Genomic DNA, 18,973 nt, shown 5'->3' with positions numbered 1-18,973 from the left:
ACTGTCTGAAACTAGGCTTTCTATGTTGCCCAGAAATTTCTTGCGATGCAGTTTGGAACGTGGCAAACTGCACTGACTGCTCATGGCAGTCAGTGCAGCCAGGACTGAGCCATCACTGTATCACCTGCAGGTCGACTCGAGATGCAAGCCAAGCAGTTCGAGAGTTTTTCCGAGCTGGCATCACGGTGCAGGTTGACGTCTCTTGTCGCAGATGTCAAGGAAGAGTTAGCACAAGTGCTGAATCAAGGTGAGAAATAATTGGTGGCCCAATATATTGCACAGCATTAAAGTCACACTTTGAATTGCTCACTGTTAATGTATATTCTAGTATTATAGTAAACAAGCTGATGCAACACACACAGGCAATGGTCATTGTCTAAAGTCGTTGCCTGGACTGTAATTTTGTTGTTGCTATTTTGTGGTGTGTACACATAGTACAGCAGACTAGCAATAACTAAAACACGGTTAATTAAAAATTCATGTTAAATTTAAACAGATCTAACTATTATGGTTGGCCCACTATCTAGTCAATGTATTTTGAAGGCGCTTAACTCCAAATGAGTAGAGCACCAGTCTGAGTGGCTGCTTGGAGAAGAGGAATGCAGCTAAAACTAGCTGGTTGGAGGACATTCATAAGGCATGAATGGTTAAAATGCGTTCACATGAGATCGTCAGGCTTGCTGTGCAAGTTGGCAGAGGCCCCAATGAAATGGCACCATCAACCCATGACCCATTGATGCGAGTGGGTGTTGCATATATGTTGGTGTGTTTAACTGTTTTTGCCATGCATCACCTCAAACATGACCAGCTCTGTAATATATCTGTTCATGTACTTAGCCAATATAACTCTGTTTTGAACCGTACATTATGGACAGAAAGCTTTTGTCCTGTTTTTATTGCTTTATTGGATAGCTGTTAACCCTGTAATTATGCTACATATCAACACCCCGACAGTGCAACATATAATTAATTATGTTACCTTTTAATATGACCACTTCAAAACACGTGCTAATTGCAGTGTGACTTCAGACGTGAAGAAGGAAACTCATCACGCCATAAAAAGCCTGTTGTGGTGGTCTCGCAGTACCCTATAGCACTGACACGTACACAAAAACTACGGCTGTGCTTTCAAAAGCCAGCCCCATTCACCACTCAGTGGGACAAAAGGGGAGAGCGTGTCTTCCTGCGTTTCCAAGAGAAGCGAACAATAGGAAGGGCCACTTTGGCACCTTTGCGCTGCACAATCATTTTATGGCTTTCAGTTACCACGCCAGGCTGACTGGTGGACTATTGAGTTATTTGTGATGCCATGTGACTGCCACCACCGCTTTTGCACAAGGCAAGGTGACGCACCAGTGATGAAAGGACTAGGTGTGTGTGAATAGTAATTTCCGAGACCGAATTGAATATGAATCGGAGAGTGCCAGAAGTGAACCAAATTGAGCTGAAAATCAAATACCTTTTGAATAGTTTTCGAATTATGAATAGTTTTCAACATAAACTAATGTTAACATCTTAGCGTATTCAAGTTAACAAGCTTATGTCACTACGCATTATGAGGCATTGTTCATTAAAAGAACAAGTAAAGCATTTGGTACAAATAAGCCAACTTCTTCACAAAAGTTCCAAATATACACACACCCCTAGGGACTATGGTGAATCAGCATGCCATGGTCTCCTGTCATCTGTGTGCCATATTTTCTCCATTGCAGTTGTGGTTGTGTCTGCGAATCGAGCCTATTACTATGTGCCGAAGACAGTGACAGGCCCGTGACAGCACCTGTTTCCGCAATGTGCCCAGCATTGCTGCAAAAGCACCTGCTGAAGGCAACACGTACATAGTAGTCCACACCCAACTTCGTTCTGAAGCACTTTTAATTTATGTACCATTTCATGTGCAAGAAAATCTGCGCTTAATCCTATCACTTTTGAAGCATTGTATTGACATCAAATTTTATGCAGGAAACCAGAGGAGCCATCATTCGCCAGAGAGTGAGGCAATCTTGCTCGAACCAACCCATTACAGGGAGCAGCTTCAGAGGGACTTTGCCACGTTACCCATTGAGCTTGCATCGGAGGTAACAACTGTTTTTGCAGCTGTTCACGCAAAGAATGCGCGAACTAGCAGGAGGACAAACACAACGCAATAACCAAACCTTGGGGAACATTGCATGCTTTAATATCAGAAAATAAAGTGATGCCGGACACAGCAAGGCACCTGCTTGTTTCAAGCAAAGATTCAGTTGAAAGTCCAGTTTATTGCTTTCTTTCTTTGTATTTCAGCTATGCTCAGTTTACACATTCCGTCTCAACTACTGCTTGACTAATAAGCCTATCAAGAACGCACTTATTTGTATCACTAACCAGCACACCCCAGTCAACACAGTCCAGTGCATCCAACTTGTTTGCACCTTGGAACACAATTCAAAGCCAGTGAAAACAGTTCAGGCCAACATTGGCATGAACCAATTTGATTGAATATGTTCTTTTTACTGGGACCTTACGTGGCCATTTTCATTTTCATTTGGTGCAACAAGCTTTGCTGACAATTAATTGATAATTAGTGAACATTGTTGAGAAATGTTCTGTGTTCCTGATTGCAGACCTATCAGAGCACAAGGTCACTCAATATTTCTTGAAAGCTGGCATAATTACTTGAAGCCAAAGAATTCAGGGACGCAAAGTTTGCTTTATCAGTTTATCGATATCACTAAATTTCAATGATGATGTCTCGTTACTGTTCCTGTCTGTAATTAGTTTTTGATGTCCTGCACACTTGAGTTTTATTTGAATCTTTGAAGGCTGAGTAATTGCACAGGGAAGTTAAACTTGTCACAGGGAAAACAACTGCAAAAATGTTGTGCAAGTTAGCTTCAGGAAGCTCGGTTCAGCTTGAAAATACACAATGCAGAAGTGGTGCATGGAAGAAAAGAAGCAGATTATGTTAGAAAACAGCTGCCACAAACACAGGCCAAACCGTCGACATGGCAGTTTGCAGCTGTTAGCCACACACTTTTACTTCTAAATCGTACCAATAAATAACCAGCTCTATTCGTCATACATGGTGGGCGAAGAGAGGTTGCAAGAAGAAGACAGCCAAAAGAAAAGTGGCGCTGGACAGCAGACACAACGTTTCGAAGACGAGGAAATAGTGGCAGCGAAAAGTGATTTCAAAACCAAACCAAAGTGATTTCCAACTGGAGTCCCACAGAGGTGGCGGGTGTCCAAAGGCTCCAAAGCTGCTTGACATGCTATCCCAAGCACCTAACGCATGGAAAGACTGGCTACAAAGCTATGAGTAGTATGTCTGTGCAGTACAATTCTGCAAGAAGCTTCTGGAAGTTCATGTAGCGAACTTGATGACGGTGATCGGGCCTGACGCACAGAAACTGCTCCGGACACTCCCACTAAGTGAAGCAGGAAAGAAAGATCTAGGAGCAGTCAAGCGCAAGTTTAAAAAGAGACTTCAACCCTAAGGTTAATCATGCGTACGAAAGGTACAAGTTTAACCAAATGAAACAGAAGCTGCACTCAGAATTTCAACCTTCACTCGCCTAGGCAACAACCAACTAGCAACACTGACAACCAAGCCTACCAAGCCAGGTCGTGTGACACAGAGTCCCATAACAACAAAGTCTGGTCGTGTAATCAAGCCCGTCGTCAGACTCAGTTTGTAAAGAATGTGATATGTCTCTCAGACCAGCCAAACCAAGCCAAGCCACACTGGCTAACAGAAGACATGGCAGTCTGAGGCCATGAGCCACGCAATTGTGCTCCTAAATCATTCCAATAAATAATCAGTTCTATTCGTAATATGGCTTATACACAAATTCGGCACAACCCATCTCTCAATGACTGTTGACGGTAATGCGTTTAGCATTGAATCAATATAGTGACAGAACATATCACCACTGTCAGAACGAGTTATGTATGAGGCCTGTACTGCAGTGGGACTTCTATCGCGCTTCCTTAAGAGCACTTGGTGCCATCTATTGGTGCCTGCACATGGCCTCTGGCATGCATCATGCAGCAGCCGAGCTCCTCTCTCTCGCGCTTCTCTCTAGACACGCTGCACCATCTAGTGGTGCTGCTGAGAAGTTCACGCATGGCCTCCGAGACTAGAAGCGTGGCGTGCCAGTGCGCAGGAACACTGAGAATCATTCCCTCACCTGCTGCACACCCAGTGACACATACTCAGTGCATTCACGACGGAGCTCGCAGAAGCATTGTCGTGAAAGACGCGACAATCAAATGGCGCGACCATTGAAAAGCGGCACACATTCAATGCATTTGTGGTGCCGCCTGCCAAAGCATCGGGTTGCTGTCCTTCAGGTACCATTCGACCATGGGCTACACAGTGACCCAGGTTAATGGGAAAACGGTTAGATACATACATACAAATGTACTTCGCCTCCGGAAAGTTGAAGTACCCTAAGAATGCTAATGCGGCACATAACTAGTAAGCCGAGTTGTCTGCTTTGCAAGACGGCAGCCAGTACATACCTATAGGCTATAAATAAGAGTGCTGCATGTGCTTATGCTGGCTGTGGTCAAGCATGGCAGCCACAGTAATTGCACAAACCAAGCGGGCTAATCATTGTGACATATCTACAACCTAGGTGCTGAAACCAAAAGCTCGTTTGTAGAAACAAGTATTATAATAAATTATTTAGATGACTCAGATTCTTTCCATTATATTTTCTGAAGCTTGGAGGGTTCGACCTACATTCAGTGGAAAGAAGGGGAAAACTTGAAAATGTAATGTCGATGCTCCTTCATGTTGTGAAGTGATGGTGGCATGCAGGCTGAAGACAAGCAACTTCAAAGCAAACTGCTCTTAGCCAAACTTGCTCTCAAGGAGCAGAGAAGCTTAGCAACATTGAGAATGACAAGCATGATTAGCAGTCATTCAATATAATTCTTTGGTTTCAGATCCAGCGTCATTTATGCTAATAGCCATTAGCATAACCTAAAATCATCCACAATATAAAATGCATGGATGTCAGACACATAAGCAGTAATAGGCATGCTTGCTCTGACTACAACGAAAAGACAGAGTTGCTGTTTGGAAGAATGTCGTTGCTACCAACACAGCAAGCAACAAAGACACTGGAAAAAGACAACTACAGGATTATGGTCTTGTCGTCAGCATTGCTTGCTGCATTGAATAACCATCTCACCTAACTTTTGCACTCTCGAACAGCTACCAGCTTTCCCATAAACAGGCTGCATTCTGTTATTGTAACTCGATCCCTTTGACAGCTAAAGTGTGCGCAACTGTTTGCTTGTTCCAGATTGCTTCTGCTCACATCTCATGCCTTTCTGAAGATGGCAACCATGCCGACATCTGCATCAGCGTGGATGGCAGGCATTTCCTTTGCCACAAGGTGACATTCCAGCCTCCTCCAACAGCATTGTCTCTTATGCATCAAAAACAATTCATGGGGATTGATACTACTACCACTTCATTGCAATAGCAACAACATGGACACTCCAGGTGAATTTCAGCCGTCGTTGCCACCATCGCCATCACCGTGATGTCCTGTATAAAGTCCAAGGGCGATAAAAATCACGGCCACGTTCTGTATGCTGTAGGTGCGAGCGAAACCTTGCGAGGGTGAACTGAGAAGTATGGTGGCTTGATGCAGTGGTGTTTTCTCACGCTTGCAAGGGAGGAAGGCGGGTAGAGTGTGCACCATAAAAGGGGGCGAGGGAGTTAGCGCACATTTCCTCTTCTACTCCAACTGCGATGGCTGATTGCATCGTATCTTGAAGGCAATCTGCACTGGGTTCAAAGGCTAGCCAACCAGATATAGCTAATGGCTGTGTGTGTGTTGTGTTCTCACTCACCTAGCTCGTGTTAAAGTGAAAGGCAGCACAAAGGAGAATTTGCTTGTCGATGCTGGCGCTCTTCATCAGGCCAGCATTCTGACAGTGAGTGTCCGCGGTCATAAAGTGAGATGTGTTCATGATTGGCCTGTGTGTGCAAGAGTTGTTCATTTAGTTAGTAAGCAAATGCTTACATCAGTTTGTGCAGCTGATAAAACGACCAACCTTACTTCGTATAGCTGTGTAATCATTTTTTATCCCAATCAATGCTTCGTCTGTCGGGCGAAACTGTGACTTTTTTTCTTTTTGAGAAGATAACTGTTCTTCTGAGCAACCATTCACCGGAACAACCTTACCCACAACATTGCCGTCATCGCCTGCCCTGATACGTTTGTCAACTCTGTACATGCTTATCTGCATTCTTGAGTACTTGGACTTTGTTCAGTTTACAGTTAATATGTTTAGAACATGGCATATCCCTTCTGTGGAAGCCAGCAAAGTGGAGAAAAATTAATTAAAGGAAAGATTGTCATTCACCCGAGTGTAGCACATAGCCGAGGCCAAGAATGTTTCTCAGAAAAAAAAATGCTTCACACTTAAGTAAAAATTCATCCTTGTCTGGAGTCCCGTACCAGGAATAATTCCTTGTCAACTGCAGAACTTTCTCTCTGAGAAACCCATATGGGTTTCGTTTATAGCTTTGTGCTACATTCAGGTGGATGACCATTTTCCCTTTCATGCTTAGTATATGTACAGCTGCTGTCAGACTTAACCCAAACTACAGACACATATACAGGGTGTTTCATTTAACTTGAACCAAACTTTAAATATATGCAAATGCTATATAGCTGGACAGAACCAAGGTAATGTTGTTTGCTGTCCCTTGGAGACACTCAGGTTATTTCTTGCATTCCATCTAATCAGATAATTTGCCTTAATTAATCAACTTATCAATTATTATAATTAGATGGAAAGTGTCAATGAGAAAATTGTAGAGCAACATGAGAAACTCCCGATACAGCTTTCCGTTGCTCAATATGCGTCACATAAAAGTGTCTTTCCGTGCCTGAAAGAAGCCCGCGAATACATGCAAAGTGCCTGGAGCGGCCAGCCACATGGCAATTTTGCATGAATTCAAGGGCTTCTTTCACACTCGGAAAAACACTTTTATGTAGCACATATTGAGCAACAGAAAGCTGTATCGAGAGTTTCTCATGTTGCTCTACAATCTTCTCATTGACATTTTTCATCTGATTATAAGAATTGAGAAGTTGATTAATTAACTAAGACATTCTCTAATTAGTCAGCTTCATAGTCCAGCTAAAGCCTGTGCAGGCCAGAGTTTAAGCAGTTTCTCATTTACAATGTTGATGCAGTCCATGATTTAACAAAAAAAAAAAATTCTGAGCACTCTCAAAGTGCATGATCTTCAACCAAATGTGAAATCAAAGTCATACTCAATACAGCAAGGGAGATGACTCCTGTTAATGTTCTTTTGGCAATGAACAACACTTCATAGGTTTTTTGTGCAGCGCTCCACCAGGAACTAACTTTTAGAGAATATTTCGCCTGTTCCAAGAATGGACAATGCTCACCAGTTCCACACAAGGACGTGAAACTTAGTGATGGAGTTACTCTGGAAAATAAGTTGTAGTTCTTGTAGTTTCACCCACGCCTTGCACTGATTGAATTGCGGAGATCATTCGTTATTGTTAGCACTGCACTGGATGCAGGCACCTTGAGCTTGGTCGAATGTCTATTTTCAAATGGTACTAATCAAATCGTGGGGTTTAATGTCCCATAGCAGTACATGGGATGCCATAATTGTGGGCCTCTCGAATATATTTGACCACCACGAGTTCCTTAACATGCACCTAAGTCCCAGTACGGTGCTCAGGAATTGAAACATGCCCCTCGGAGCACATGGCCGCCAGCACTTCTTGCGCCACTTTGCAAATGCAAAGTATTAAAATACAGCAATATTATCTGCTTTTCCTAGCTGTTGTCTTGACAACACGAGGTGGCGTCAAGTTGCAGAGACATCTTCCAGTCGTGTTAAATCACTTGGGCTCGAAGCTGTCTTTTTAACACTCAACGTAGACTGTCTCCAATGTGGGCCCAGAATTTGAACATGCCCAATGTCTTTTTCACAGGTGTTCCTGTGCAACCGTAGCGAATACTTCCGTGCCCTCCTAGAGGACCACTTCACAGAGGCCAGCCGACCGAGCAGTGGTTGGCAGTTTCCAGTGATAGAACTGCAGCAAGTCACACCCGATGTGTTTAGTTGCATACTGCATCACATTTACAGTGGCATGGATGACATGGTGAGTAACGGAAGATGGCTGAAGCATTCACGGTTTTCAGCACTTCTTAATTTTTCTGAAAGCTCTTTACCTAACTAGCTTCCATGCGTTACTTGAACCCAACAAAGCCGAACGTATTGTTTTTGCTGCACTGAGTTTGTTGGCTCAAAATTCTGATTGAAGTGCAGGAAACTTGACGCAATGCCCACAGTAGCATTTTTTATATGTTGAAGCAACTTTTCACTTGTCAGTAGTTCAGCAAACCAATTGCTATATAAATTTTTACTGGACAAACATTTCTTTCTTTCTTTCTTTCTTTGCCCTCTCTCTCTCTCTCTCTCTCTCTCTCTCTCTCTCTCTAGTGAATGCACTCTCATTCACCAGAAATAAGTCTGGACAAGTTTTTCTAGCTTTCCTCAATGCGGAATGGTGTCTCGGCGTTGTGCAGTTGAATAGACACTAAAGGAAGAATGTTTGGCTAAACTGCATTAGGAAATTGAGCTTCTGCGGTGGTGAAACAGCCACTCTTACTAAGACAGGGGGTTTAGCAAGCCAGAAAAGACACCAATACAAGATGCAAACATAGAAGCCGCATGAAACAATGCACAGCACTGTGTGTTGTCTCTGCCTGCAATGTTGATGTCGTGCATACAACACTACAGATTAAAAGATGACCTACTGATAAGCCCATACATACAAAATAAAAATTACAAAATATACCCATACCCATACAAAATATCAGTAGCAGTGGCACCCTAAAGTTCCCACACCAGTCTACCTTGACGTGATGGCTTTTGATGGTGTCTACTTGGTTCTAGTTAATTCTTTATTGGCAAAGAAGGACTGCATCGCATTTCAAAGGAAACAAAACTCAGCCTAGCAAGTTTCGAAAAAAATTTTTTTTTTTTGCCTAAACGGCCCAGCTACAAGGACGTACAAAGTTCATTAGGCCATAATGACGTAGCAAGTGTTGAGACGTTGGCATGAAACTCAAGGAAAGGAACATTGGCCTTCATTTTCTCCAGTAATCATCAATTGTTTTCTGTGAAAAGAATGATAATATGGGCTTTAAAGAACACTGTCCTAGTTTAAGTTATTTTGGTATCGATCTTAAGTGTCCTTTTAAAGTAGTAGTACTGACACAATATCTGTCTGTCATTTTTTTGTTTATTATATAGCTGCTGACTGCATAACAGCAGTGCGAGTCCTAAATTTTTTGAGCGCGCAACAAATCAAGAATTACACCATCCTTTAGTGCAACAAATATCATATGGGCGCAACGTCGAGCACAGTTTTGTACATTTTGAGTGGGACTCCTCCATGCATTGTATAAAGTGGAGGTGGCCGGTGGTCACGTGATGCCACTTACATCTGGGTTGGTCAGCCCACTGTAGTACACATGAGCAACACTGTGACCATTTCTGGAAGCTGTGCATATCAGGCACTTTACAATACTTCTCTTGGTAGTTTCATAACGAATGCACTTTACGCTGCTTGCCACTTGTGAGCTGTGTACACTAAGCGCAAACTTTGAGTACAACCACTGCATTTGGTCATTAATTTGATGCTGACGGAACCGGTCAAAAACTTGAAACACGTTCTGTAGTTTTCGTGCTCTGTAACTTTCTTGGGTTTCGAACATCCTACAGAAGTCCGCAGAGAACAATAAATTCACCGTTCTTGAGTGTTTTAAGGAAAGCAGCAATGAGAAGGTGCAGCAAGTATTTTTGCACCGACAAACGTGAATGCTTTCTGTTACTCGTGGTCAGTCTGTAGACGTTGGGGCAGCCATGTGAGTGGGGAACAACACTGATGGTGCACGACTTCTTTAACTGCCGCTGCAGCTCAGCGCAGACAATGTCTGGGAGGTCCTGTGCGCCGCCGACGTGTACCTGCTGCCAGACCTGAAGCGGCAGTGCGGGGCATCGATAGCACGCATGCTCGACGTGGAAAGCGTCTGCAATACTCTGCGAGCGTCGCGCCTCTTCCACCTGCCAAGGCTCGAAAACCAGTGCATAGAATTCATGGCCAAGCATCTCGCCAAGGTGAGCACAGAAGTGGCCAGTTCTTCATTATTCATCCAAATGGCTCGCCATCAAGTGGTCTTGTTGCTGCGTGCAACCTATGCTTGAGTTACTTAATCATGTTTTAAGTGCGATATCATTCCATGTGATTTCTTTTTTAGTGGAAATAGACGCATTAACCCTGTAATTCTTAACGTATAATACCACATGCTACGCAGAAATTGATGGCTCAAGATTCTGATTTAAGGGAGGATGTGGGGCTGAAAATTAACTTTTGAACTGTTACACATATATTTGTAAACGTTTAGAGGTTTTATGTATGTTCTTGTTTCAAGTACATATTCTAAATTCCTTTAATACAGATCAAATAGAGAAGTTATCGCTGTCATATGGACCTGTTAAGCATGTCCCCACCTTAGGAAAACTATCATTTCGGAAGTAATGGAGACACACTGGTTGTTTTTGTTAGATACCTTCTGGGAGGGTTATAGCGCAGGATAGGGCTGGTCGAGTGTTTTCCTTACATTTCTGTAACATTATCATCAACTTGAGGCTAAATTCAAATTTTTGTTGTCATTATATGTTAGGTATGTAATCATAATTTTGGTTAATAAGTATTTAGAAATATAAAAAATACTTAATCTCGTTCCTGACAAAATTTCAGCCCAGAAACTACTCTGAAAGCAGGTTTTGGTGGAGCAGTTTGGAAGTGATAGTTGTTCTAAATGTTTTGTTCGGCCCAAAAGTGCAAACTGAGAGAAATGAGCTCAAAGACTCCAGAACATGCAATTTTGTTTTAAGACCAAAAATAATTAATCAAAGTGCCCTGCTCCATAGGTTAGACCCTCCTCTTCAGTCCAAACCTGCTCTGCGGCAACTGCTTCAAGTCATCGTCACTTTTTACAGCGAAGCTGTTAAGGACTACTTTCCCCACTATCACGTCTGCGTGTAGAAAAAATCCCGGAGATAGTGCAATGCCGCACCAAGCCACAGCAGAGGTGATGCAGGCATTAAGAGAATGTGTGAGCTGATACCAAAGATAGTGAAATGCCGGGCTGACCGGTGGCGGAGGTGCAGTTCGCCATTACGGCACCCACATACATAGCTTCGCTAGTCATCCTTCTTCACAGAGTGAAAGGGAACTGAGGGTTTTTTATTTTATTTTTTTTTTTAATTTTCCAACTTTAGAGCAGTCTAGTGCCCTTGTCTGAGATATCAGACAAGGGTGCGACAGCCAGAATTATGCCTTTATTTTCTTAGTTTTTACTTTGCAGTCTGTTGTAACCTCAATGCAAGGTCTCCCGTGATTAAATTGCGCGAGAACCAAAATTTCTAACGCGGTCATTCAATCCGTGTTAAGTTCCTTGCCTGCTCAGCGGCCGTGCTCTCAACAGCAAGCACGCCACCATCACGAGAACATAACTCGTTTTCTTCTTTTCTATGGCGCATATTGCAACCAAACTTGGTGATGAGCTTCATTATATGTCTAGGAATCCAAAATAAACCAAATTAGAACATGCGTAAATGTGAGAATTGCGATTTTAACCCAGCATCCCCCCCTAAGGGGAAGCTTTAGCTTGGGCCCAACTGCAATGTTGCCTATTCAGATACAGTGGAATCTTGATGAACGGAAATCGCTTAAATGGAACTGCCTCTTAAACGGAACACCGTCCTCATGGTCGGTTGGAATTCTATTCATGCAATTTTATTCAGCTTTATCTCTCAGTAAATGGAACTGCTGATAAACAGAACCAATTTCCCTGGTCCCTTAAGGTTCTGTTTAAAGAGAGGCCAGTGTACATGTAAAATACAGAAACACTTTTCTGGGATAACCTCTGGGCTGATTTTAATGAAATGTGTTGCATTTGGGAGAGAATGTTAAATTCTAGTGAATGTTGGAAGCGGAATTTTCATTTAGGGCCCTGAATTTTTTGAAGGGAACTTTCCAAAATTGGTAAGATTGAAAAAAAATGGAAGCATGAAGTTTACAAATTCATATCTCTGCACTAAGAACAGATATCGAAGTTCTGTAAACTGCATCCGTTAAAGCATCCAAAGCCAACGAATTTGATTCATCAATTTACATCTTAAGTGAATTTGTTACATTGTTTGCAAGGGCATTGCAAAGTCCTACTCACATATTAGTGGTCTATCCGAGAGCCGCATATAATACATCAATTAGTCCGCTTTAGATTGTACTGTTAGACATAATTTACAGAATTTTGATATTGTTTTTCATTGCTGTTACAGAATTGTAAACTTCATAGTCTTGTTTTCTGAAAAATTTGCGATTTTCATCAATTCGTATTAAAAAATTTGCGACGTAAGTTGAAAATTTTTTCAACAATTTGCAACAAATTGCTACTTTTCTTTCAAATGCAACAAACTTCATCAAACTTGGTGCAGTGGTCGCAGAGAAAAATTATTTCTCTCTTCCCATGTATATAGATAGGAGCCCCCGAGCTAAAGCTTCCTCTTAAAACACATCACCCATCAGGAGCGTGCAGTACGACGATGGCACTGCGTTGCAGTGAAAACAATGGCTAGTGTGTCGGGAAGCGCTGCACAGGTTTACGTCGCACCTTCATAATGTTGTGCACGAGCTGTTGGGTTATTGGTTGCTCGAATAATTATTAACTCTCCACCAGGAATGAACTTGTGTACTTTTTTGATGCGACCGTGTCTTCATGACGAGCTAGAGTAGTGGATAATTAATTAATTATGGAGTTTTACGTGCCAAAACCACGTTCTGGTCGTGAGGCAAGGCATAGTGGAGGACTCCGGAAATTTCGACCACCTGGGGTTCTTTAATGTGCACCTAAATCTAAGTACATGGGTGTTTTCACATTTAACCCCCATCAAAATGTGGCCGCCATGGCAGGGATTCGATCCTGCAACGTCATGCTCAACAGCCCAACGCTATAGCCACTGAACAACCACGGCAGGTAGAGTAGTGGATAAGTAGCATGCGCGGTGTGAAGCGTACATTTGCTGATCTTGTAGAGATTCTATGCATGCAGTTCTAACGTAATCACAGCATGCCTTGGTGCATTCAGTTCAGCTTGTATCCCACTAGTTCTTTAATTTATTTACTTATTTTTTTACTTTGCGTGCACCTCCTGGCTCTTGTTATAACTGATTCTTCCCTTGGCCTTTGACCTGCTTATCTCTGCACACACTGTTTCTATCACATAATCGCTCAAAGTGCATTTGGCAAGCAAGATGCTTCCCTAATGTACTTTAAAAAAAAAAGAAAAGAAAGCAACACTGAAAGGGTTAATGTTGGGATCAAATGCAACTGAAACTATCAGTGAACTTGTGTACATTGTTTTCCACACTGCCAAGTTTTTCTGTATAACAGGGCGGCGTTATTTACATTTTGATGCCAAATGGCATCTATGATGCACACTCACAAGTTTATCAGCATAGCATTTCTAGGTATTCATTACTTTTGTTATTAATAATAGCTACCCTGGTGCCTTTATTACATGCACATTGCGATGGTTCTTTTCTGGCAAGAGACTGAGCCACAAGTCTGTGTAGGTTTGCATGTTATGTAGGGCAATACTCTATAGCTGCAGCATACACTTCCCTGTGGTACCTTCTCCATACCTGCCAACCTGAGAACTTTAAAATTTGTAAAAAAAAATCATGCAGACATGACCCTCAAGGAGGAGAAAGGGGATAGTATTATGAGTTCCTTTTTTTTTTCCCTGTCTATACACCTTTTGTGGGTGCCTACACACTTCATTAACAGAGAAGTACCTTTAGACAAAGCACACAAGCAGCAACAAACTTGGGAGAGCAGAGCACATTGTTTTGAGGTTAACAGTGACTTTTGCAGCAACTTTGCTATTGCCAATTTTGCCTTCTGTAGGAACTTGTCTGAGTAAACTTGCTTCAAGCAAGTGTCCCTCTGGTGTCTTTTCACCATCAGAAGATTTCCAAGAACATCCATGGGGACCGGCGAGCAAACCTTTCTTGTGCACAATATTTTTTGTAAGAATTGATGCAACACTAGCAAAATTGTAGAGCAATTGCAAATCTACTAGCTTTACAGAAAATTCGGGAGAGTTGGCAGGCATGCCTTCTCGCACTCACCTTCACTCTATAGTGGCCGGGTGCAAAGCCTCAATGCCTCCCAGGTGAAGCTGTTCCAGAGCACTTGATTGGTACCTACAGGAATGTGGTGTACTCATACTCACCATATGATATCCTTAAGGAGCAACTGCACAGAGTGCATTTATGGCACATTTTTGGCATGGCATCGCACATACATTGGCACATGCTAGGCCATAGAATGACTATGCTGTTATCGTGACCAGAACACTACATACTATGGTGTGTGTGTGTGCCAGTTGCTCTTTGTGAAGTGAACGTACTCGTAGGAGTCGTCACTGCTGCGTAGATGATATGATGGAAAGATGTTCCACGTAGTCACTGCTTTATGTCCACACCAGATATGGCCCCGCTCCTGATTAGCCACATTTCCCAAGTGCATGTACAATCTGTAAAAGACAGGAATTTGTGTGCCCTTTCCCCTCATTAGTATTGACGAATGGAAAGTGAAACAAGGTGATAAAGGTGATAACCTTGTTATCGTCGTCTGTTGTGTAAGTGCTTTTTAAGCATATGATAAGTGCACTTGAAGCAAACACATGATGCTTACATGCTCCTTATACCACTGTGAAAACAAATGGACAGATGAATGGTGATCTGCACATTTCAGGTCATTGAGCTGCCGGAATTCCACGAGGTCATCAGGGAGGACGCAAAAGACGTGAAACTCCGACAAGAGACAGACTCCATCACCGTCATCGACGACATCCGCTACTACATCAGCGCCAATGCGAGAAGCACTGCAGAGATTGTGAATGCCAACGAAAAGCTGAAGCTCATCGATGACCTTCTAATGACACTTGGGCTAGATGCCTAGCTGATTTGTGGTCGCACTGGTTTGCTGCTGGTTTGTGCAGCATGCTGCCTCTGGAAGTCTTTCTGCAAGGACGTAAATGGACAGTTATGTATTGCAGTGCATGTTAAATTAGATCACGCTCGGGGCAACAGGACTCCATTATGCCACGTATACATTGGCACCTATCTAGTGGACAGTGGCATGCTGGCTTTCAATTTTTCAGTGCTCCCACTTGAAGCTCAAAAATCTATGCAGAACTACAAGGAAGGGGAGTTCTGCTTATTTCACTGCTGCTGGCTTTGCATAAAGGCAAGCAATACTTTAACTATTGATTAGAACTTAGTAATCAAACATGGACTAGTTGTAGTTTCATTCTTGTTATGTGCACACTGACCCTGTACCTTAAATTTGTGGAGAAACTTAAAATGAGGCTCACACATTAGCAATCATAGCTGTGCAGTGAGTTAAATTGAGAGAGTGTAAGGACAGGCAGGTCATGCTCAACCAGGGATATCAAACGTTGTACAAAAATTAAAGACGGAATATTGAAAATTAATGTGGCAAGCCAAGCTCCATTGTCAGTTCTGCCAGAATAATAATGCTTAAGGAACATGTGGTGGCCTGTAAGTCTTCAAACCGGGTGGCAGAAATGTGAATTATTCTATACTTCAGTTCATGCACCATGTCAGTGCACTAATTTAATTATCATGTTACAGTGGACAGGTGTGGATGAGAGATTTATAAACTGTAGCCCGTGTACTGGAACGATCACTTCTGACATGTGCCAGCTGGCTACAGCTACATGAAGGGCAAACTTCCTGTCAGTCATATTTTTCAAGTCAAAGTTGTTGTCAACTGCATTGACAGGTGTGAAATAATGATTTCTCCTCGATTTTTTTTTTTTTTCTAGATGGTCCAACAACCTGCTATTATTGTTATGTTGCATCAAAATACCAACGAAAGTGGTGATTAGGAAACATAGTTCCTGCAGAATGTGCACGCTAGGCACATTTCACATGACAGCCCACCAACTTGCCTTAGTGCAGTACATTCAGCTGGTCACTTTCGAATGCTTCAGAATGCTCTGGCGGTGTGCATTACATTCCAGTAGTCGAAATTTTGAAAAACACATTCGGCTGGTTCAAGATTTGCTTAGATTCGATAAAGAGTTCAAGGCTTGATCCAAGATTTGCTTTATGTGATCGAGCTTTTTGTGCCGTTCTCATGCTCCCACAACATCATTCTCGGGTGCGACTTCCTCTCGCCTCATCGTGCCATTATGTGCTGGTCGTGCGGAAGTGATGCTTACGTCGCTGTGCGGCACCATTTTGGTTGACCCAGTTCCCGACGCTCACAAACTCATCATTGGTGTGAACATAGGCGTAGCTTCAAAAACATGAATGCTGGTGTGCCTGTCAGGTCCTGCCTTGCAGGATGGAACTTTCCTGTTTGCTTCGTGGATGCCTTTTAGAGTTCCACTCTTAGGCGGCCGTTCCTGCGACGAGCGTTGGCGTCGGCGTAAGCGAGCAAACGAGCAAAGCGAAGGATGAAAGAGCTTATGCGGAGCGCAGCAGGGGATGAAAGATGCGAGGAGGAAAGCGAAGGAGAAGGGTATGGCAAAAGCGTGAGAAGAAAATCATAGTGCGGCAATGATGGCTACGAGACGGCGCCAGAGTAGCGTGCATCGTCCGGGAAGTCTGTCTGCGGCGGCTGCAGTGAATCACGTCCATGCGTCACCCACATGCTTCCTCTCGTGATCCGCAGATTGACAAGGCAGTCACACCACACTACGTTCTGTTTGCAATGTGCCGCATGAGACAGATTGTCTGCGCCAGCCAGTACATTGCGAAATAAAAACACGTATAGAGCTGCACTCAAATTTTACATTAGGGAGTACCATAATCATCGGTAAAAATTTTTTTAATGCCCATCTGTGCATAAACAGCTAGAAAACACGCTGTGCCACTTCTGCTTTTCTCCAAGTTTCCCGAAAGTCGCACATGCTAGAAATGAGAAAACATATATAGTATCCTGCAATAGGATGGCTTTTGCCATGTTTTGAACCCTGGATTTAGCCTAATTCACACACCATTTGTAGCTGCCAACGCATGCCACACATGATCACTTCTCCAAGAAATCCGCCCTAGTGGGAAGCACGTTTTCTTTGGCTCCACCCTAGAACGGGCTCCACATTGTTGCAATATGAGCCGGAGCACAATAGGAACCAGCCAAATGTACCATAAAGTAAAAGGAGTGATATTTCTTGCAACCCAAATGCATGGCTATTACCACATTATAAAACCATACATGAACAGTGACATTGCCACACGAAAGTTTCTAAGACTGTGTAACTACTTCGTTCTCACAGCTGTGTCATTTTATCACTTATGAAAACTGCTCTCACAGTAGTAACATTGTTGCTAATTTATAACACTATCAGGTTAACTAAACGTTTGCCTTTTTTGCCTCTTCAGCAATGCTGACTACCTTTTGCCCTTTTCCTGAATGCCTTGATTGCTCAGGCGACTTTGTTGTAATGTCTTCACTCTAGTGGCATTTGCCATAGCTATGGAAGATAGGAATTCTACCGGGCGGCACACGAGGTTCTTCGCTTTACGAGTACAGATCATTTCACCATAGAGGGGTCCGTGGTCAGGGCATTCTATTGTATTAAGACAGTACACATGCTGTACCATCACTGAATATGAAAACCGTAATTGACAGGTGTGGACAGTTTAGGTGCACATTTCCCTGCTGAGTGGGGGGTGGGAGGGGCCATAGAAATGGCTATGCTCATAACGGGTGTAATTTTAGGGATAGCTTTGCATGTTGTGTGAACACTCCGTGATGCAAGGTATATATGTACTTACTATGTTGAACAACTGCACTGCAGTATTGGGCACGTGTAACGGCTTCCTGTTTTATAACTATCAGAACCTTCTTATGATCCAGTGGGACAAGAACGCTCTCACTGCGAAACATATCTCAAGCTGCGCTCATGTGATACCGCTGTACTCTGTAGAGGAAAGTGGAACAAGATCTGTACATATATCGCAGCCGCGGGCTGCATGGTGCATTGTTGACCGAATGTATTAATAAAATGTTTTCTTCAGACGTGTGGTAGGTCTTTCTAACCATGCTTTGAAGCTGTGTTTTTTGCTACAAGTTTGTTTACACAGATAATAAATTTTTACATGTTTACTTCTAAGTGTAGGGCAGTCACAATGAAGTTCCCAAAGGCTAATGCTATCCAATATCCAAAGCGATGTGACTTGTCTAAAATTAAGTTGCACACTTCAATCAAAAACATAGCATAACTTTAAATTGCTGGGCAGCAACTGCAGCCTCAGCATTCCATGATCAGGTTGCAGCATTTTACAAATCAGTGAAATATGGATTAGCCATCCAGTGGCTTCACTTGTCAATGCTAATAAAGCAACACTATAGAGGAACTTTAAGTAGAAGTTTTACATTGTAACCACTGCACCGATTTTGATTAAGTTTGTTGCATTTAAGAAACAAAAGTTAGAATCTTAGAATCAACTGGAAGTGGATGCTACTAGGAAGTGTTCTTTTTTTTTTTTTATTTAGGCCTTTCATTTTTTACAAGAATTCCTGAAAAATCAGAATACATATAATAAAAACCGAAGAATCAAGTTTGCGATCCGTAACTTAACAGTACAAAACAATATCGCAATTCTGTGAATGGCACTTACTGAAACATCCAAAACAAACAAAACTGACATATATACTTGTGCCACCTACTATCCCACTAATTTGTGAATAGAACTTTTGCAAAGCCCTCATAAGCATTGCAACAATTTCATGCAAGCTGTAAACATATATGTCACATTTGTCTGCTTTAGATGCTTCAGCATCGCAATTTACAAAACTGCAGTATC

The 18,973-nt window shown here is 42.6% G+C and overlaps 1 protein-coding gene across 3 annotated transcripts in view; it reads left to right on the top strand.

The window, feature by feature from the left end:
• LOC142557081 (ankyrin repeat and BTB/POZ domain-containing protein 1-like) overlaps positions 1 to 18,185 on the top strand; it is a 29,165-nt gene extending 10,980 nt beyond the window's left edge. For 2 of the 3 annotated variants that reach the window (XM_075668664.1, XM_075668666.1), the window contains 6 exons: positions 131 to 247; positions 1,963 to 2,078; positions 5,295 to 5,387; positions 7,983 to 8,153; positions 9,977 to 10,177; positions 14,886 to 18,185. In XM_075668664.1, coding sequence (XP_075524779.1) covers positions 131 to 247; positions 1,963 to 2,078; positions 5,295 to 5,387; positions 7,983 to 8,153; positions 9,977 to 10,177; positions 14,886 to 15,092 — 905 coding nt within the window. In that variant the 3' untranslated portion in view covers positions 15,093 to 18,185. The remainder of the gene's footprint in view (positions 1 to 130; positions 248 to 1,962; positions 2,079 to 5,294; positions 5,388 to 7,982; positions 8,154 to 9,976; positions 10,178 to 14,885) is intronic. The other variant, XM_075668665.1, reaches the window with a different exon arrangement.
• Positions 18,186 to 18,973: the final 788 nt, after the last annotated feature.

This window comes from Dermacentor variabilis, chromosome 9 (assembly GCF_050947875.1).
Source record: "Dermacentor variabilis isolate Ectoservices chromosome 9, ASM5094787v1, whole genome shotgun sequence".
In the NCBI taxonomy this organism is placed as follows: Eukaryota; Metazoa; Arthropoda; class Arachnida; order Ixodida; family Ixodidae; genus Dermacentor; species Dermacentor variabilis.
Note: the sequence above shows the minus strand (reverse complement) of the source record. Positions and strands in the feature narration are given on the sequence as shown.